This window comes from Gossypium hirsutum, chromosome A07 (assembly GCF_007990345.1).
Source record: "Gossypium hirsutum isolate 1008001.06 chromosome A07, Gossypium_hirsutum_v2.1, whole genome shotgun sequence".
Lineage (NCBI taxonomy): Eukaryota > Viridiplantae > Streptophyta > Magnoliopsida > Malvales > Malvaceae > Gossypium > Gossypium hirsutum.
The window spans coordinates 6,309,115-6,323,616 of NC_053430.1; the positions used below are offsets into that span (position 1 = coordinate 6,309,115).

Genomic DNA, 14,502 nt, shown 5'->3' on the forward strand with positions numbered 1-14,502 from the left:
TTTTTCAACTTTCACGCATTGCAGTTCAATAAAGCTGAGGTTGTAAACAAGCTTTAAAAGCCGATAATTATCTCATACATTAGCATCGATACAAAGTTTCATGAGAAATACAGACTCTAAAGTAAGAGGCAATGACCACAAATCTTAATCTGAAAAGCTGACAACAAAAGAACCATTGATTCCCTAGCTAAATGGCTAATCATTCAATAGGAAAGTGAGAACAGGATTGGACAAAGTACCTTAAATCTTGCTAAGAACTTTCTCAGCTGCTGCAATGGTCTTTTGGATGTCTTCCTGAGTATGTGCCAAGCTTGTAAATCCAGCTTCGAACTGTGAAGGTGCCAAGTATACACCTTCCTCCAGCATTCCCCTATAAAACCTGGCAAATTTTGCCGTATCACTCTTCTTTGCATCGTCAAAGTTGTAAACAGGTCCTTCTGTGAAGAAAAATCCAAACATCCCATTGATATACCCCCCACAGATTGCGTGTCCTGTCTTTTTTCCAGCATCTAAAATGCCTTGAACAAGTTGTCCGGTGATCTTATCCAAGTATTCGTATGTTCCTGGCTCTTTCAACCGCTTAAGGGTCTGTATCCCGGCTGTCATCGCCAATGGGTTCCCACTCAAGGTCCCAGCCTGGTACATTGGCCCTGCTGGTGCCACCATCTCCATGATCTCCCTCCTTCCTCCATATGCACCAACAGGAAGACCACCACCAATTATCTTCCCTAGGGTTGTTAAATCAGGAGTAATCCCAAAATATTCCTGTGCCCCGCCATAGGACAAGCGAAATCCAGTCATCACTTCATCAAATATGAGGAGAGTGCCATTTGCCTTGGTTAAGCGTTGTAGAGCCTCAAGGAAGTCAGGTTTAGGCGGAATGAAGCCAGAGTTCCCAACAACAGGTTCAAGAATAACCGCCGCAAGTTCCCCTTTGTTACTGTTAAATAGATTCTCAACAGCCGATATATCATTGTAAGGGGCAGTTAGAGTTTCGAATGTAGCTGCTTTGGGAACACCAGGAGAGTCAGGAAGCCCTAAAGTAGCGACTCCACTACCTGCCTTGACAAGAAATGGATCGGCATGGCCATGATAACAACCCTCAAATTTAATGATCTTCTCTCGGCCAGTAAAAGCACGGGCAAGACGGAGCACACCCATGCATGCTTCTGTACCAGAGTTTACAAATCGAACCATTTCAATGCTAGGAACAGCAGAGATGACCATCTCTGCTAGAACATTCTCAAGAAGACAAGGAGCACCAAAGCTTGTTCCTTTCTTCATAGTTTCAGCCAAAGCAGCAAGGACCTGCAGATATAAGCAAAGCGATGGAGAATTATTAGTCATCTCCATTACACACCTAACAACTCTAGGTAGAGATAGTGCATCATTGCATCTCACATAAAAGAACATCGCCAAACCACTTTATCATGAAGAAGTGCACGAACATTGACCTTACGCCATTTGTAATTGAAAGACAAGGAACTATGTAAGATGCTCGTTGCTCGGGATGTTAAAACACTAAAATGAAAACAAGCAAGGTAGATTTAGATGAAAAGAAGAAAAAACCTAACCTCATCATCTGCATGACCAATTATAGCCGGACCCCAGGAGCCAACATAGTCGATATACTCATTACCATCTATGTCCCACATATGAGAACCTTTAACAGAATCAATCACAATCGGTTGTCCACCAACGGATTTAAAGGCACGGACAGGAGAATTTACACCTCCAGGCATCAAATTCTGCCCCCGAAAGAAAAATGCTCTTAGAGGAGTCAATGGAAAAATATACTCAAAAGAAACATTTACTCAAAATAAGATATAAAAGGGTAAATGAAAAGATAGTGACATAACAATAGAAACTAAAAACTGCCACTATAGCTACAAATCTATAAGGTATCCATAATTAAAACCAATGATACTTCTCAATACAATTATATAAAGTTAACATGGTAAGCTTCATCAAAGGAGTAACCATCCAATTAGATATACATTTTACATATTATTTTAGTGATAAGCAAGGAGTTTTTACAATGTCAAAAGCATAATAGTTCCTTCAAAGCCTGCTCAAAGTCTCAATATGAAGCTATATGTTTTTTTTTTCTTTCTTTTTGAAAGTTTCACTAGTACAAAGACAATACAATGACAAACTACAATGGAGAATCCAACCAATACAATGCACAGATGAAAAAGACCGGACAAAAGCTGGATTAATCCAAGCATACACACAGAGTGGGAGAGAGACCCACAGATTGTAATTGCAGATAGTGGGACTCGAACCCGGCCCTCAAAGGTCAGGGGCCTACTGTGCCCAGGTCTAAGCTATAAGTACTAATATATGATATTAAGGCCAATTGGGTCAAATCTTTAAAAATATTTGATCAGCAATCTAACATACTAAACTTCCTATCAATTCCTTTAGCCCGAACGGAGTACAAAGAAATCAAGGTGGAATCTTTTATTCATTTTCATCCATGCCATAACAAACCCAGATCGAGAAATCAATCAAATGAGATGAATTTTTTTTTAAATAGTAATAAAAGGACAGAACTGAGAGAATTACCTTGGCAGCATTGAAAGCTTCTTCAGATTTTTGAAGGGTATAATTCTTCTTTTTATCTTCAACAGAAACAGTCATCTTAACACGAAAACCAGAGGATTGTGAAGAATGAAGTGATTTAGAAAGGTTGGAAGAACAAGAAAGACCTAACCCAATTCCAATTCCACTTATTGAGGCCGCCATTTTTTCTATCTGTATTTGTTTCTCAGTGATCTTCTAGGCAAGTCTCAAGAAGAAGAAGAAGAAGATAAGAAAATGGTAAAATTGTAAGAAAGACTAGCCAATAGGCTATAGATTAGCCACCGAGCAGTCTACCCCATTGTTTTTGTCAACTTCTGGGTTTATAATATGGCTGGGTTGTGAGTGTATAGGATACAGACTAAACCGTTTTGGGTGGACCAATAATCAAATTATGTTTTAATGCATGAAAATGTCCCAGTTCTAGGTGGAAAGCCCAAAAATGGACACAGGCCCACTACAACCTATTCTAGCCTTACAATCCCACCTCTTGGTCTATCAGCATTACATATCCACCCCAAAACTCACTTCTTGAGTTCGACAGTTCTGTTGGTGGCCATTTGTTTATGTCAAGGTTGTATGAATCTACTGTAAAAGTATAAAAAGACACTTTTAGGTTAGAATTACAGGGATAATCCAGTTCGTAACGTGTAAGTTAGATGTGTAAACGTGCACGTTCATCAGTATAAATATTTTTCTGTTCTTTTTTTTTTTTACAGTTGTTCTTGTTCTCGAAGTGTAATAATTTATGCGATGTATTTATGTTTTTGCCATTAACATGATTTTGAGGGAACCTCTCCTTGCTTTTGACACCTTCGACAGGAAGTTAGAGGGAAGAAGAATATAATAACACTGGTGAAAGTAGGTATTGATAACTTGTTGAGGTACATTCTTTCTCTAATTTTTTTTACAAAAAAAAAAGACTTGCTGTTCAAACCACTAAGCAGCACTGTTTATGGCGTATGAGTTTGTAGAGATTTAAGTCAATTGCAAATGTATTTTTTTTTTTAAATCTCATGAATTTTTTTTTGAAAATGATTCGCTTTGCTTTATTATAGACATTGGAAAGGGGAAAAAACAATACAACCCAAACAAAAGAGAAGCCCCAATCGGAGCTAAAGAAAAGGAAACAGCAAAACACAACAAAGAAATCAAACCACGAAAAAATCCCAAATCAGCAACAAAAATTAACCTGAAACCCTAAAAACGAAAACAACCCCAGCCCCCGACCTTCAGCTCGGCAAAACGACCAATCCTCCCCACCAGAAAGCAACTTGAGTAGGAACGGAAACGGAGGGGACCCTAATCCCAAACAAATGTAGAGTCTCAATCCCAAAATAGACCCACAATCGCCGGAAATCACGGAGGGTCCAGCCACCGTCGGTCCGCAGCAACTATTTCACAAACATCTGGAGGAGCAGCTTCAACCCAGAAGCAACTCATGAATTTGAATCATAGTGGCAAAAATATATACATTGAAAAAATCTAGCTTTAAACATGATATGCATGAGACAAAGCAATTAATTATAAATTCGATAATTAATAAGATTATTTAAAATGAAAATGTTAATAAAAAAAAGTAATAGAATCATAGAGATATTATTATTTATGTGATATATTGTTAGACCACTTTTTTTTTATTGTTATATTGATCATTTTCATCTTCAGATTATATGTGTTTTATAATAAAAGAACCCATCCATTTTATTCAATTTTCGATTCTAACCATTGAATTTGAGTCCTGGATTTCGCATCACATAATCATAGAGATATAATTCATGTTTCATGATGTTATCATGTTCTACTTACACAATTAATAAGAAAAATATACAATATACATATAATTTTTTAATGATAAAATATTCGGACATAAATTTAAAATATCAAAATATACATATATTCATACCCAACACTCATGTCAGTTAACTCGAATAACATGGCAACTACCTACCTAGATGGCAAATAAGTCACTAAGACTAACCAAAACCAAAACATGTAAAGGGATAGTGAAAGTGAATCTATTGAGCTGTCCCCTAAGCCAATGTTACAAAAATGAATTGCCATTGATCCAAACCCAAAACCAAAACCACCAAAAAATACGGGTAAGGGGAAGTCTGTCGTTACCAGAAAATAATGTTGATCGGCTATCGAAGTACGGGAGATTTCATCTTCTCCAGCAACTTAATCTTGTCAAGCAATTCTTGTATGGTATTAGATGCTTCCTACAATGCCAACCATTATCAAACATTGATGGGTTGATCCAAAGAGGAGAAACGAAAACGAAATCAGGTGACAGAAAATAAAGATTCGGTAAATGTAAGAAAAAGTTCGAATATGAAAGTGTTTTTAGCAAGATTGTCAATACTGACACTAGTACATATTTTTTAGATAACTTTTACTAATGGATACGGGCTGGTACATGTCAGCATCGACCCAGATCTACTGAAATTTTGATCAAAGTGAAACTTGAATTACTTTGTATTAATTTGGAACCGAGATGGTACAGGGTACCAACAACCATGGAATTTAGCTTAGAATGAAACTTTTAGCTACTTTTTCGATTAAATTCTAAAAAGAACAATGAATGAGAGGAATGTGTGTGGAATGAATGAGAAAATGCAATAATGAAAGAGTCTGAAAAGAATTATAACCTTTAGCTTCTTTCTCAAGTTTTCTTCCTCCTTGTTTCTTCGATCCCTCTCTTCCGAGAAAATGTTAATCAGACTTCCATGTTCAATGCTCAGATTGTCGATTTTTTCCCGCGCTGCTGTCAGCTAATAAAACGATACAAAAGAAAGAAACCCGAAATAAGTGTAAATCCCAGTATAATTAAGCCACAGAGAAATTATACAAGAAATTTATAAAATGGGTTAACAATACAAGGTGTTCCCAATTTATATGTCAAGCTGTAAACTGGTCTCAAAACTTCAAAACTTTTGAGATATCATGGTATATCACATCAATCAAGTTCTTCCATTAACTGTCAATTTAGGCATTAAATCTCAGCTCAGATCCGACAATTTAGACATATGGACCGTATTTGAAACACACCTCATGGCTAGCTTGGATCTGACATTAAAAAAAAGATGGGCCTCAAACATGGCAGACTTCAACTTCTATCTTTCATTTTAGGGAGCATGTGTGTTTAAAATGTGCTCCAATTATTTAAATTGGCCTCTACATTAGATCCAAGCAAACATTTAACACTCCAGCTTATAAGTAGACTGACAAAAGAATTTGATTGATACGTACTAATATTGTAAGGACTTAATTAGAACTTGTTCAAGTTTGTGGACTAATTAGAATCTAAACCCTTACATAACCCATCACAAAATTAATGTATTGTCATATTTATCCCTACTATTCCTTGCATTTCTTTAAGCCACTCAAAGAAGGGATCATACCTCGATTTCGAGTGATTTGCATTGGTTTCTTTCCTTCTGCAAATCATTGAGCAGTTCGCTTTGATGCGCTCCCTCATATTTCTCTAATCTACAAAAAAGAATAAGATTGTTTATACAAAAGACTAGAAAAGACAGGTCATAGCAGATCCGATGAAGCCTAACAAATACGGTCTCTGAAAGCACCTTTTCTTCAATTCACAATTTTCCTGCGTCAATTGCTCCAGTATATGTAAGTTGGCCTCAGAAAGCGAAGGCTCGCCATCATTCAGACCACAATCCTTCCAATTGAACAAAAATGGTTATTAAAAACACGCATACATACACATAGAGGGCACAGAACTAACCTTTAACTTCTATACTAAAACAAACTTTTGACTGCTTACATTAGCTTGTCTCTCAGGTAAGACCTCATACACATCAATACTTGCATCTTCTGCCAGATGGAAAGATATTCTAGATGGGCTTGATCCTTTTCCAGATTTTGGCATGTCCTTTCTACCTTCATCTATCAGCAGCTTTTTATTATAATCACCCTTGTTAAACAAATGTCCATTACCATATCCACGATCCACTGTTTCACGAAATCCCAGTCTTTCTTTTCCTCTTTTTTTCCAACTTGAGGGTGAATATGACTTGTCTGAGTCTGAAGAGAATCGATTGCTGCTAGAAGTACCATTCTTATTCAATCTAGTAGATATTTTTGGATCGCGACCAGGAGAAGTAACTAAAAGGATAAAAAAAACCGATGTCAATCAAGGAGTGGCTCACAATTCACTGATGACAAAAACGCATACCTTTGGCTAGAGACTGGTTTATATTTTTCTTATTACGCCGTGGAGCATAGCCAATTCTATGACAATTAATGGACCTAAAATGGAGCAGTCAATAATCCAGAAGCAGCAATTGGAAGCCACATTGTTACCATTGGAATAACTAGAATAGAACAACAAACCAGTAAGTTTTTTGCATTTGTACTAGTCGTGCTTCGAGTCTGGCAAGAACTGTTGTACGCTCAAAACCCTGCTTATCATGAGCTGGCTCAACAAAATTAGCCTCCAAAACACCTAAGAATGCAGTCAATTAGAACATAACCCAGTAAAATAACTAGTAGACTCCAATGCTGAAACAATACCTATAACTCCACGACCATCACTCCCGGAAGAATTCCAAACCCTCCAAAAAGGCTGGGGAAGTGGGTTAAAGAAGGCATCAGACAGAAGAACATTGTAAAAATAACATTTATTGCAGGTAAAATTGACTAGTATGTTAGGTAAACTGCAAAAAGATGCTTAAAAATGCCAGAGAAACAAATAGCAAACGCTCCCGAAGAACTAACATTTCATGCAGAACAAAAGTTAGGCAGCAAGTATAAACCAAACCTTGCTGTCTATAAAAAATGGCTATGTATAAGCAATCATCGTGACACACTGTATTCAAAGCAAATATAAAGCAAAACCTTGACGAGCCTGTTTTTGTGATAAACATTGAAACCCTGAACATCAATGTGATGTTTGGCATCTTTCACAAAACCAATGATCACCATAGCAGACAGCTGATGACAAAAATGCAAGAAACCAGTGTCAGACAAGCATAGTGTGGAGTAAATAGAACAGATAAGTAATCTATTTAGGATTATTACATGCAAATCCTTAGGGGCCCCCTCAGCACTGGGAATTGGTCGATACGTAACCCTGTCAGTTAACATCATATCATTAACTATGTCGTGATGCTCAACATCTTTCCCGCGTAAAATGATTCTGAAATTAGGAGGAAGTTTCAAATAAAGTATTGACGCGTAACTCTGCAGAGTGAACAAAGAAAAATAAACTAAAAATCAAATTAAAAGAAAAAAGCTGAAGTATATGTGTTTGTACACTACTGCAGGCAATGCATCAAATCATGTACATAGCAAGTAAAGCATCCAATTTTTTAGAAATCTTCCTCCATGCTTGAACCAAGAAAGAACTTATAGTAGGCTTAATATTGGAATATCTTTTCCATAAGTGACCATGGAAGAAGGAAACAATTTTCCACAACAAAACAATACCTAAACTTCTGATCTTAGTCAAGTGACAATCCTTTTGGACTTTGTCACCCACTTCTGTCATTGTTCGTTTTATTTTCCTTCAGTTCTCCTTCCTTTTATTAAAGGGTAAAAATCATAATTTCTTGCATTGAAAAAGAAGTAAAATAATGATAATTACCCTCAGCGAATGTTTATATGTCAGGAAGTGCCTAGAGTTGGGAAACTGTTTTGCCATTTGTATATTTGTCTCATCACGGTTAACACCTCTGAGTTGGATATCCTGCCAACAATAAGGCACCAAAAAGTTTGAACATCACAAATACATTATATTCTATTTGACATTTTAGACTTTAAATAGTGGAAAGAATCCAGGACATTTGAGACATACATGTGGATCGCCAAGAAAATCAAGTTCCAATAGTCCTTGGTCATCCTCCCAGAGATTATATATAATAATTTGTGTACCATGGTCTTTCATCAGACTGAACTAAAAGCAGGAAAAGGAAACATTTTACTATACAATACAACTGTGCGAAGCATAATGGAGATCCCAGCTTAACAGACAAGTACAAACTGAAAATTTGCAAAAGAAATACTACTTTTCTGAACACCTATTCCACAATCATCCTTCTATTGACATCAAATTCTGATCTTTTTTTCTTTTTCTCATTGGAGCAGATTTTTAACCAGAAAAGCAACACTAGAATAAGTGTTACCTGACGAAGGAGGTCAGCTTCACTGTAAAAGGGAGACCACTCCACTATAGTGTCCAAATTCCTATACCAGTCACCATCAGTAGATCGTATGATCTTGCTCCATTCTTCTTGTCGCCATTCATAATCCAGCTGTTCATTTCAATTCATACAATGATTAAATAGCACAACCAGAGTATAGTTTCAGCAGTAGCGTACTAACTATTTAAGTAACAAATAAATATGGCTTAGATCACAAAATGGACCTAAACTATACCCATTTTCCCAAGGTTGTACCTAAACCTTTTTTTTTTTTTGTCACAAGTGGTACTTAAACTATACTTTGTTACTCAAAGTGGTACCTAAACTATATACTTTTACCCAAGTTAGTACCTAAACGTTCTGCTGGTCACAAGAACCTAAACTATACTCTGTTACCCAAAGTGGCACCTAAACTATACTCCGTTACCTAAATTGCCCCAGCTGTTAAAAAAATCTCTTAGCCAATCATTTTGTAACACATGGCAAACTTGTTCTAAAACAAGGGAAGTCTCTAAAAGAACTTAGTAAATATATACTTGGCTATAAAATTAATAGTGATTATGCTTGTGTTTGCAGACCCCATTATGAAAGCAATGGTGGTGACTAGATCTATATTCATCAAAATACTATACTAAGTTTTAGTTGGCATTACCATGGGTACCACAATGTCTTCCTTTCCTGTGCTAGTCAAAAATGTGTAGGATAGCAGTCCAATGCTCTGTGTGGGACTAAAAACAAACCAAAGAATTTAATTACCAGTTACAGTGACAAAAACAGAAAGAAAAGGTAGATCTAGCATATCAAAAAGAAAAAGGAAAAAACAGGGTAAAGGTAGAAAATATGCATATACTGAGCAAACACAAGTAAAGATTTGAACAATTTTTCTCTAACATCAGCGTTTCTAATAGTTAGCAAATAGCAACCTACTATAAATGGACTTGTTAAACAAAGCACCAAACTTGGGAAAGTTTTACATTGCCCACAAGCTAAAGATACAACCCTAATTACTGGCACTGCTACAACAATGTGTTAGTACCAAAGGGATAGGGAGTTTTTAAAGGTGAATATTACTACCAAAACCTAGTCTGACCAAGTAAAATGTTCAAAATTTGAAGATGACACTTTGTAGATAATATTAATATCTATTCACAGTATAAAATAAATATAGAGCATATCAGTGTTAAGAAAAGAAAATCAAACCTGATCAGTCAATCGAGATGGTTCAACAGAGAATCAAAGGCATACTAGGTGCGGTATGTATAGTAGAACAGGACTTTAGTGAATCCGTAAAAACTGGGTTAAATTGGTAAACCCAGTTTTAACATTTGCAAACTAAAAAGAAACAATTGAATCTTCGCAATAATAATGATTCTTATAGCAAGAAGAAATAAAGAAAGACAACTGTTTTCCATCTTTTCCATGACACCGGGAAAATACAATAACATCTGCGCCCAGTCTCATGGTACTAGTCTTGAATCCATTACCATCTGTAGAAAACAAATGCAAGTGTAAAATGCCCTGCGGAAGCCAAATAGCAACTACAAAGTATCTTTTTTTCTCTAGACTGTAGAAATCACTAAATACATTGTCCAATGGCGTTTGCTAGTTTGCTTTTTGCCGAGTATCCGAGAGACATGCACTGACGCATTTTACCAGGATCCATCCCGCCACCATTATCTGCAATGACAAGAATTAATTTCTGAAATGTATCATGTTATACATCTTGATTCTTTGAAGACCATACAGAAACAAGCAAACAAAAAATGCAGGACTGTCATTACTTGCCTAGCTAGTCCTACTGTTCTTTACCCTCCACCTCATAGTTTACTCATTAAAATGCAGAAAGAATCAATAGGTCACATGAGGACTTTGAAGCCAACATAATAAGCATCAGTAAGTAAACGTGAGAAGTGAAAACACAGTACCTTCAATTAGCAACATTTGATTCCCATCTTTCTTACATTTAAGCATGTCCATATTAACATATGTTGCTCCATTGCAGACCTAAAATCAGAAAATGAAGACAAAAAAAAAAAGAGCAAACACTACATAATTGAAAGAGTAGAAGCATCAGGTACCTCATCCAAAGAGTTGTCAAGAAGCTCCGCAAAAGCTGCAAAAGTAAAATTAATTAACATACCCCTACCAATAAGAACACTTTAACAAAAGAAATGGCTCTTCTCATCTAACCGGAATAACTGACATACATACATACATACATACAGACAGACATCGGTTAGAGAACTCTACCTCCAAGAGCCCATTTATGACTCGTTGCATTTGAATGTAGAAATTTTGGATGAACCCTTACATGATCCATGCCACCTACAAGTCGAAAGAAAAACAGGGGAGAAGCATCGCAAAAAATAAATAAATAAATAAAGGAAAACAGAGCTCAAACAATTAATAATGCAGGCTTTGCATGATTAAGTGAAACATTGTTATCCCCTACAATCCATTAGTCGACTTCAAAATATATAAGTATATTACTACTAAGAGGATGTTATAAACTAATAATACCTGAAGGTAAATCACAAACAGTAGATGAGACTCCGTCATATTCTCCAGCCTTCCAAAACTGCTTGCAAAGCACACTCGAAATCCTACTTGCCGCCTGCTCCGGCTGTCTCAGCACCACCTGAACCTCCGCAACCGCCGTAATAGAGTCCAACTGAGCTGGAACCGGATCATCTGGCTGTAGAGTAGACAAAAACCCCACCGGAAGTTGAAAATCGACGTCATTCACCTTCCTCTTCTTCCTAATCCTGCCTTCAGGTCGGTCCACAGCTGCAATGGCGGTGTTTGCATTGATGTTCTCGTCCGGACCGTCTGAGTCGTCACTCGAGTCCGAATCACTGCTACTGCTGCTGAGTTCGATGACCGATTCAAGGTGTTTACGTGCTACGTCGTTTAGCTTCCGTTTTCGTGCACTTATCGTTTCAATGATCTCTTTCTTCACGCGAACGTCCATGGATTGGCTGGAAAATCTAAAGCAACTGCAGTTTAAAAAAAAATTATAAAAAGAGAACAGAATAAGAAATTCAAATTTTAGAGAATTTTTATCAAGACAATTTTGCATGCATGATTTAGAAACGGTAAAAAAAACAATTGGAGAATATTACTTATTTTTTCTTCTTGTTTTAGGAAATGAATGAACTTCGATTTTTATAAAAGAATTATGAAGAGAAAACTTCGATTTAAACAGCCATTTATGTTGTTTCTTTTCCTTTCCACAAAAAATATATAAACAAAATGCTTTATTTTCCCACTTTTTTCCCCCGAAATTCGCACCTATTACACCCATTTATTATGTATTTAATATCTAGGCTAGCCAATTATGTCCTCCTTAAATTTTAAGGAAATAGACTCTTTCTGGAGAGAGAAACGAAAAACGTGATTGGTCATGTAAAGGTAAAAAAATTTAAAATAAGACTACAGTCTTTCAAATCTCAATTTTCTTAAGTTCTTGTTCTAATTTTTTTATATTCTCGCTTAAAAATATTAGTTTTTTCTTAATTATTCTATATTTTATTCGTTTGGATTAAGTTTACACGTATGGAAACATCTCTAATTCGTTTCGACAATAATCACATTTTTACCGCTCAAGTAGTAATGATAAGACAAAAATTTAATTTTCGTTATTTTCGACTAAGTTAAATTTAAATTATTTTTTTATTAAAATAATTTATTTTCGTTATACATAGGCGGATAATCGTGTTTTGAAGGCGTTTATACATGATTTGGCAAAGTCTCCAATCACTGAAATTCGAGATTACTTGCAAGAGGCGGGATTCTTGCATACATTTTGTATGCTCGGGGCTGCAAACTTGATCCTAGACTCATCAGCACGTTGGTAGAAAGATGGAGACCCGAGACACATTTTTCATATTCCATGCAACAAGTGTACAATCACATTGGAGAACATGGAGTTACAACTTGGTCTGCCAGTAGATGGGTCGGTCGTTACGGGAGCGATCTTTCCTGGTAAGGAGGATCTTTGCGCAACATTATTGGGGAAGGTGACGAATAAGTTTGATGGTTGTCGAATATTGATTAATTGGCTGGCGAAAATTTTTGATAAGCTTCATCCGCATGCAACCAAGGTCGTTAAAGAACAATATGCCCGAGCATTTATCCTTCAGTTAATCAAGGGCATTTTAATGTCCGATAAATCTCAAAATTTAGTACACATAAGGTGGCTACTATACCTAATAGATTTCAAAAAATGCAGACAACTAAATTGGTTATCGGTCGTATTGGACACATTATATTGGGAGTTGTTTCGGGCCACGAAATAGGATAAGATGTCAATCGGTGCTTGCCTGTTCCTGCTGCAGTTGTGGGCTTGGTGGCGGCTACCATTTCTATGACCCCTAATGAACGACCCATACATGTTTCTCTTGGTGATAAGGTAAAAATCATTTATTAATAAATAGTTTGTACAGTAAATGTTTTATTTATTATATGTTTGAACTAACATATCGCTTTTACAAGTGGAACCATGGGCTGAGTTACGTGGGACTACCTAAGGAGCTGAAAGTTATTAGGCTGCATTTAGATCAACGCTCGAAAGTCGAGGTTATTTACTTATTCTTTCGAACCTATATTAATTACGCAATAATTTGTAAAATAAAATTTCGTACATAACGAAATTTAAAATTGTGTATTTCAATTTGAATGGATGTCATACGCTGACACCAATATCATATCTTGCATCCCGTCGAAAGTGTTAGGAAATCGGGGGATATGGGATGCGAAGGTGTCGTTGATAGTGTAGGTGACGATGGAAATGCATGAATCAGACCAGGTGATGCGACGGTTCCGATATCGACAACAAATTTCATCGACACCACGAACTTGAAGGAGCTGCACAATGTGGACATGCAAGGGAAAAACGACAAGGATTTGCAAAAGATTCACAATGACTACATTGAGGCTTAGGATCGTAGGATGAAATTCTTACCCATCTGTGAACTTTTTTTCTCCATAGACATGACGACCTGTTTGAAGTACTTGTCGTGGTTCAGAACCGCCAACAAGCCATATTTTTTATCAGTCGAGGCAAGGAGAAAGCAATTTCGTTAAAAGAGGCAATGATGATTGCTCCAGCAACAGTGTAGGGCTAAACACGATCTCACGAATCAACTCCACCCGAAGAAGTGTCGCCTATGTCTACGCAATATCCCGGTTAGTTCACTCCACTTATTCTTATTCATTTCATTAACCCCTTGTTCCTCACCTACATCTTTTTCCTCGGCTGCATCTTCTTACTCACCTGCATCCTCTTCCTCATATGCACCTTCATTTTCCCCTTCAAGCAAGGGGTTCGATGTACCCTCGTTGGTCCCCATCTAAAGGACTAAGTCATCGGTTATTCTGTAACCTATGTGCCCGCCAAAATTTGCATTGGTTTGGTGCTCATGACATTGAACCTGCACTAAAGTTGAGATCGAACACATTGATTGAATGTCGACCCCAAATATCGATATTAGGGTTATGCTCAAACCTTGACTGGTACTAGCCACCGAAATTTAGATTCGTGCCAAAAACTGACAAATGTCTACCTATAGATGTTTCAGGGACATTTTATTACAAGCTTTGTAACAAGCCAATGAACCCATCACACAACCGTGTAATAGGACTTTCTGTTTCTGCTCGAGTTGCAACAGTCACCGCAACAATGGTTGAAGATAGGCCAGATCCATCAGGCTCGGCAAACTTGATGTAGAACTCCATTACAACATTTCCTCTTGGG

The 14,502-nt window shown here is 36.8% G+C and overlaps 2 protein-coding genes and 1 long non-coding RNA gene across 5 annotated transcripts; 1 reads left to right on the forward strand and 2 right to left on the reverse strand.

Moving 5' to 3' along the window:
• Positions 1-40: 40 nt before the first annotated feature.
• On the reverse strand, positions 41-2,951 carry LOC107926284 (glutamate-1-semialdehyde 2,1-aminomutase 2, chloroplastic). The gene is made up of 3 exons (XM_016857102.2): positions 2,569-2,951; positions 1,575-1,748; positions 41-1,308 (listed from the first exon to the last, which is right to left on the reverse strand). Exons 1-3 carry the CDS (start codon positions 2,746-2,748, stop codon positions 241-243), a joined length of 1,422 nt encoding a protein of 473 aa, XP_016712591.1. The 5' UTR covers positions 2,749-2,951; the 3' UTR covers positions 41-240.
• A 116-nt stretch (positions 2,952-3,067) lies between these two features.
• LOC121232035 (uncharacterized) lies at positions 3,068-3,676 on the forward strand. Its single transcript, XR_005930252.1, has 2 exons — positions 3,068-3,467; positions 3,642-3,676. It is a non-coding gene; the product is annotated as an uncharacterized lncRNA (long non-coding RNA).
• On the reverse strand, positions 3,605-12,020 carry LOC107926285 (protein MICRORCHIDIA 7). Of its 3 annotated transcripts, none has more exons than XM_041117368.1 (20): positions 11,268-12,020; positions 10,998-11,072; positions 10,826-10,860; positions 10,673-10,751; positions 10,332-10,424; positions 10,150-10,234; positions 9,400-9,475; positions 8,730-8,858; positions 8,402-8,500; positions 8,192-8,293; positions 7,444-7,788; positions 7,120-7,171; positions 6,940-7,051; positions 6,782-6,855; positions 6,371-6,711; positions 6,171-6,265; positions 5,988-6,075; positions 5,235-5,357; positions 4,708-4,805; positions 3,605-3,992 (listed from the first exon to the last, which is right to left on the reverse strand). In XM_041117368.1, the coding sequence occupies exons 1-19, from the start codon at positions 11,824-11,826 to the stop codon at positions 4,728-4,730; spliced, it is 2,640 nt and encodes an 879-aa protein (XP_040973302.1). In that variant the 5' UTR covers positions 11,827-12,020; the 3' UTR covers positions 3,605-3,992; positions 4,708-4,727. The 3 variants fall into 3 exon arrangements, with proteins under 3 accessions (XP_040973302.1, XP_016712592.2, XP_040973301.1); XM_016857103.2 differs by lacking the exon at positions 3,605-3,992 and having other exon boundaries at positions 4,458-4,805; positions 7,444-7,539; positions 7,627-7,788; positions 11,268-12,017; XM_041117367.1 differs by lacking the exon at positions 3,605-3,992 and having other exon boundaries at positions 4,458-4,805; positions 11,268-12,019.
• Positions 12,021-14,502: the final 2,482 nt, after the last annotated feature.

Coding starts and splice junctions, on each gene's coding strand:
- LOC107926284 (XM_016857102.2), bottom strand. CDS start 2,748: ATGGCGGCCTCAATAAGTGGAATTGGAATTGGGTTAGGTCTTTCTTGT. Junction 1,749..2,568: donor AAGCTTTCAATGCTGCCAAG/GTAATTCTCTCA, acceptor TTTCGGGGGCAG/AATTTGATGCCTGGAGGTGT. Junction 1,309..1,574: donor TTGGTCATGCAGATGATGAG/GTTAGGTTTTTT, acceptor TTATATCTGCAG/GTCCTTGCTGCTTTGGCTGA.
- LOC107926285 (XM_041117368.1), bottom strand. CDS start 11,826: ATGCAAAATTGTCTTGATAAAAATTCTCTAAAATTTGAATTTCTTATT. Junction 10,235..10,331: donor AGCAAACGCCATTGGACAAT/GTATTTAGTGAT, acceptor TGTTTTCTACAG/ATGGTAATGGATTCAAGACT. Junction 8,294..8,401: donor ATTTTCTTGGCGATCCACAT/GTATGTCTCAAA, acceptor TATTGTTGGCAG/GATATCCAACTCAGAGGTGT.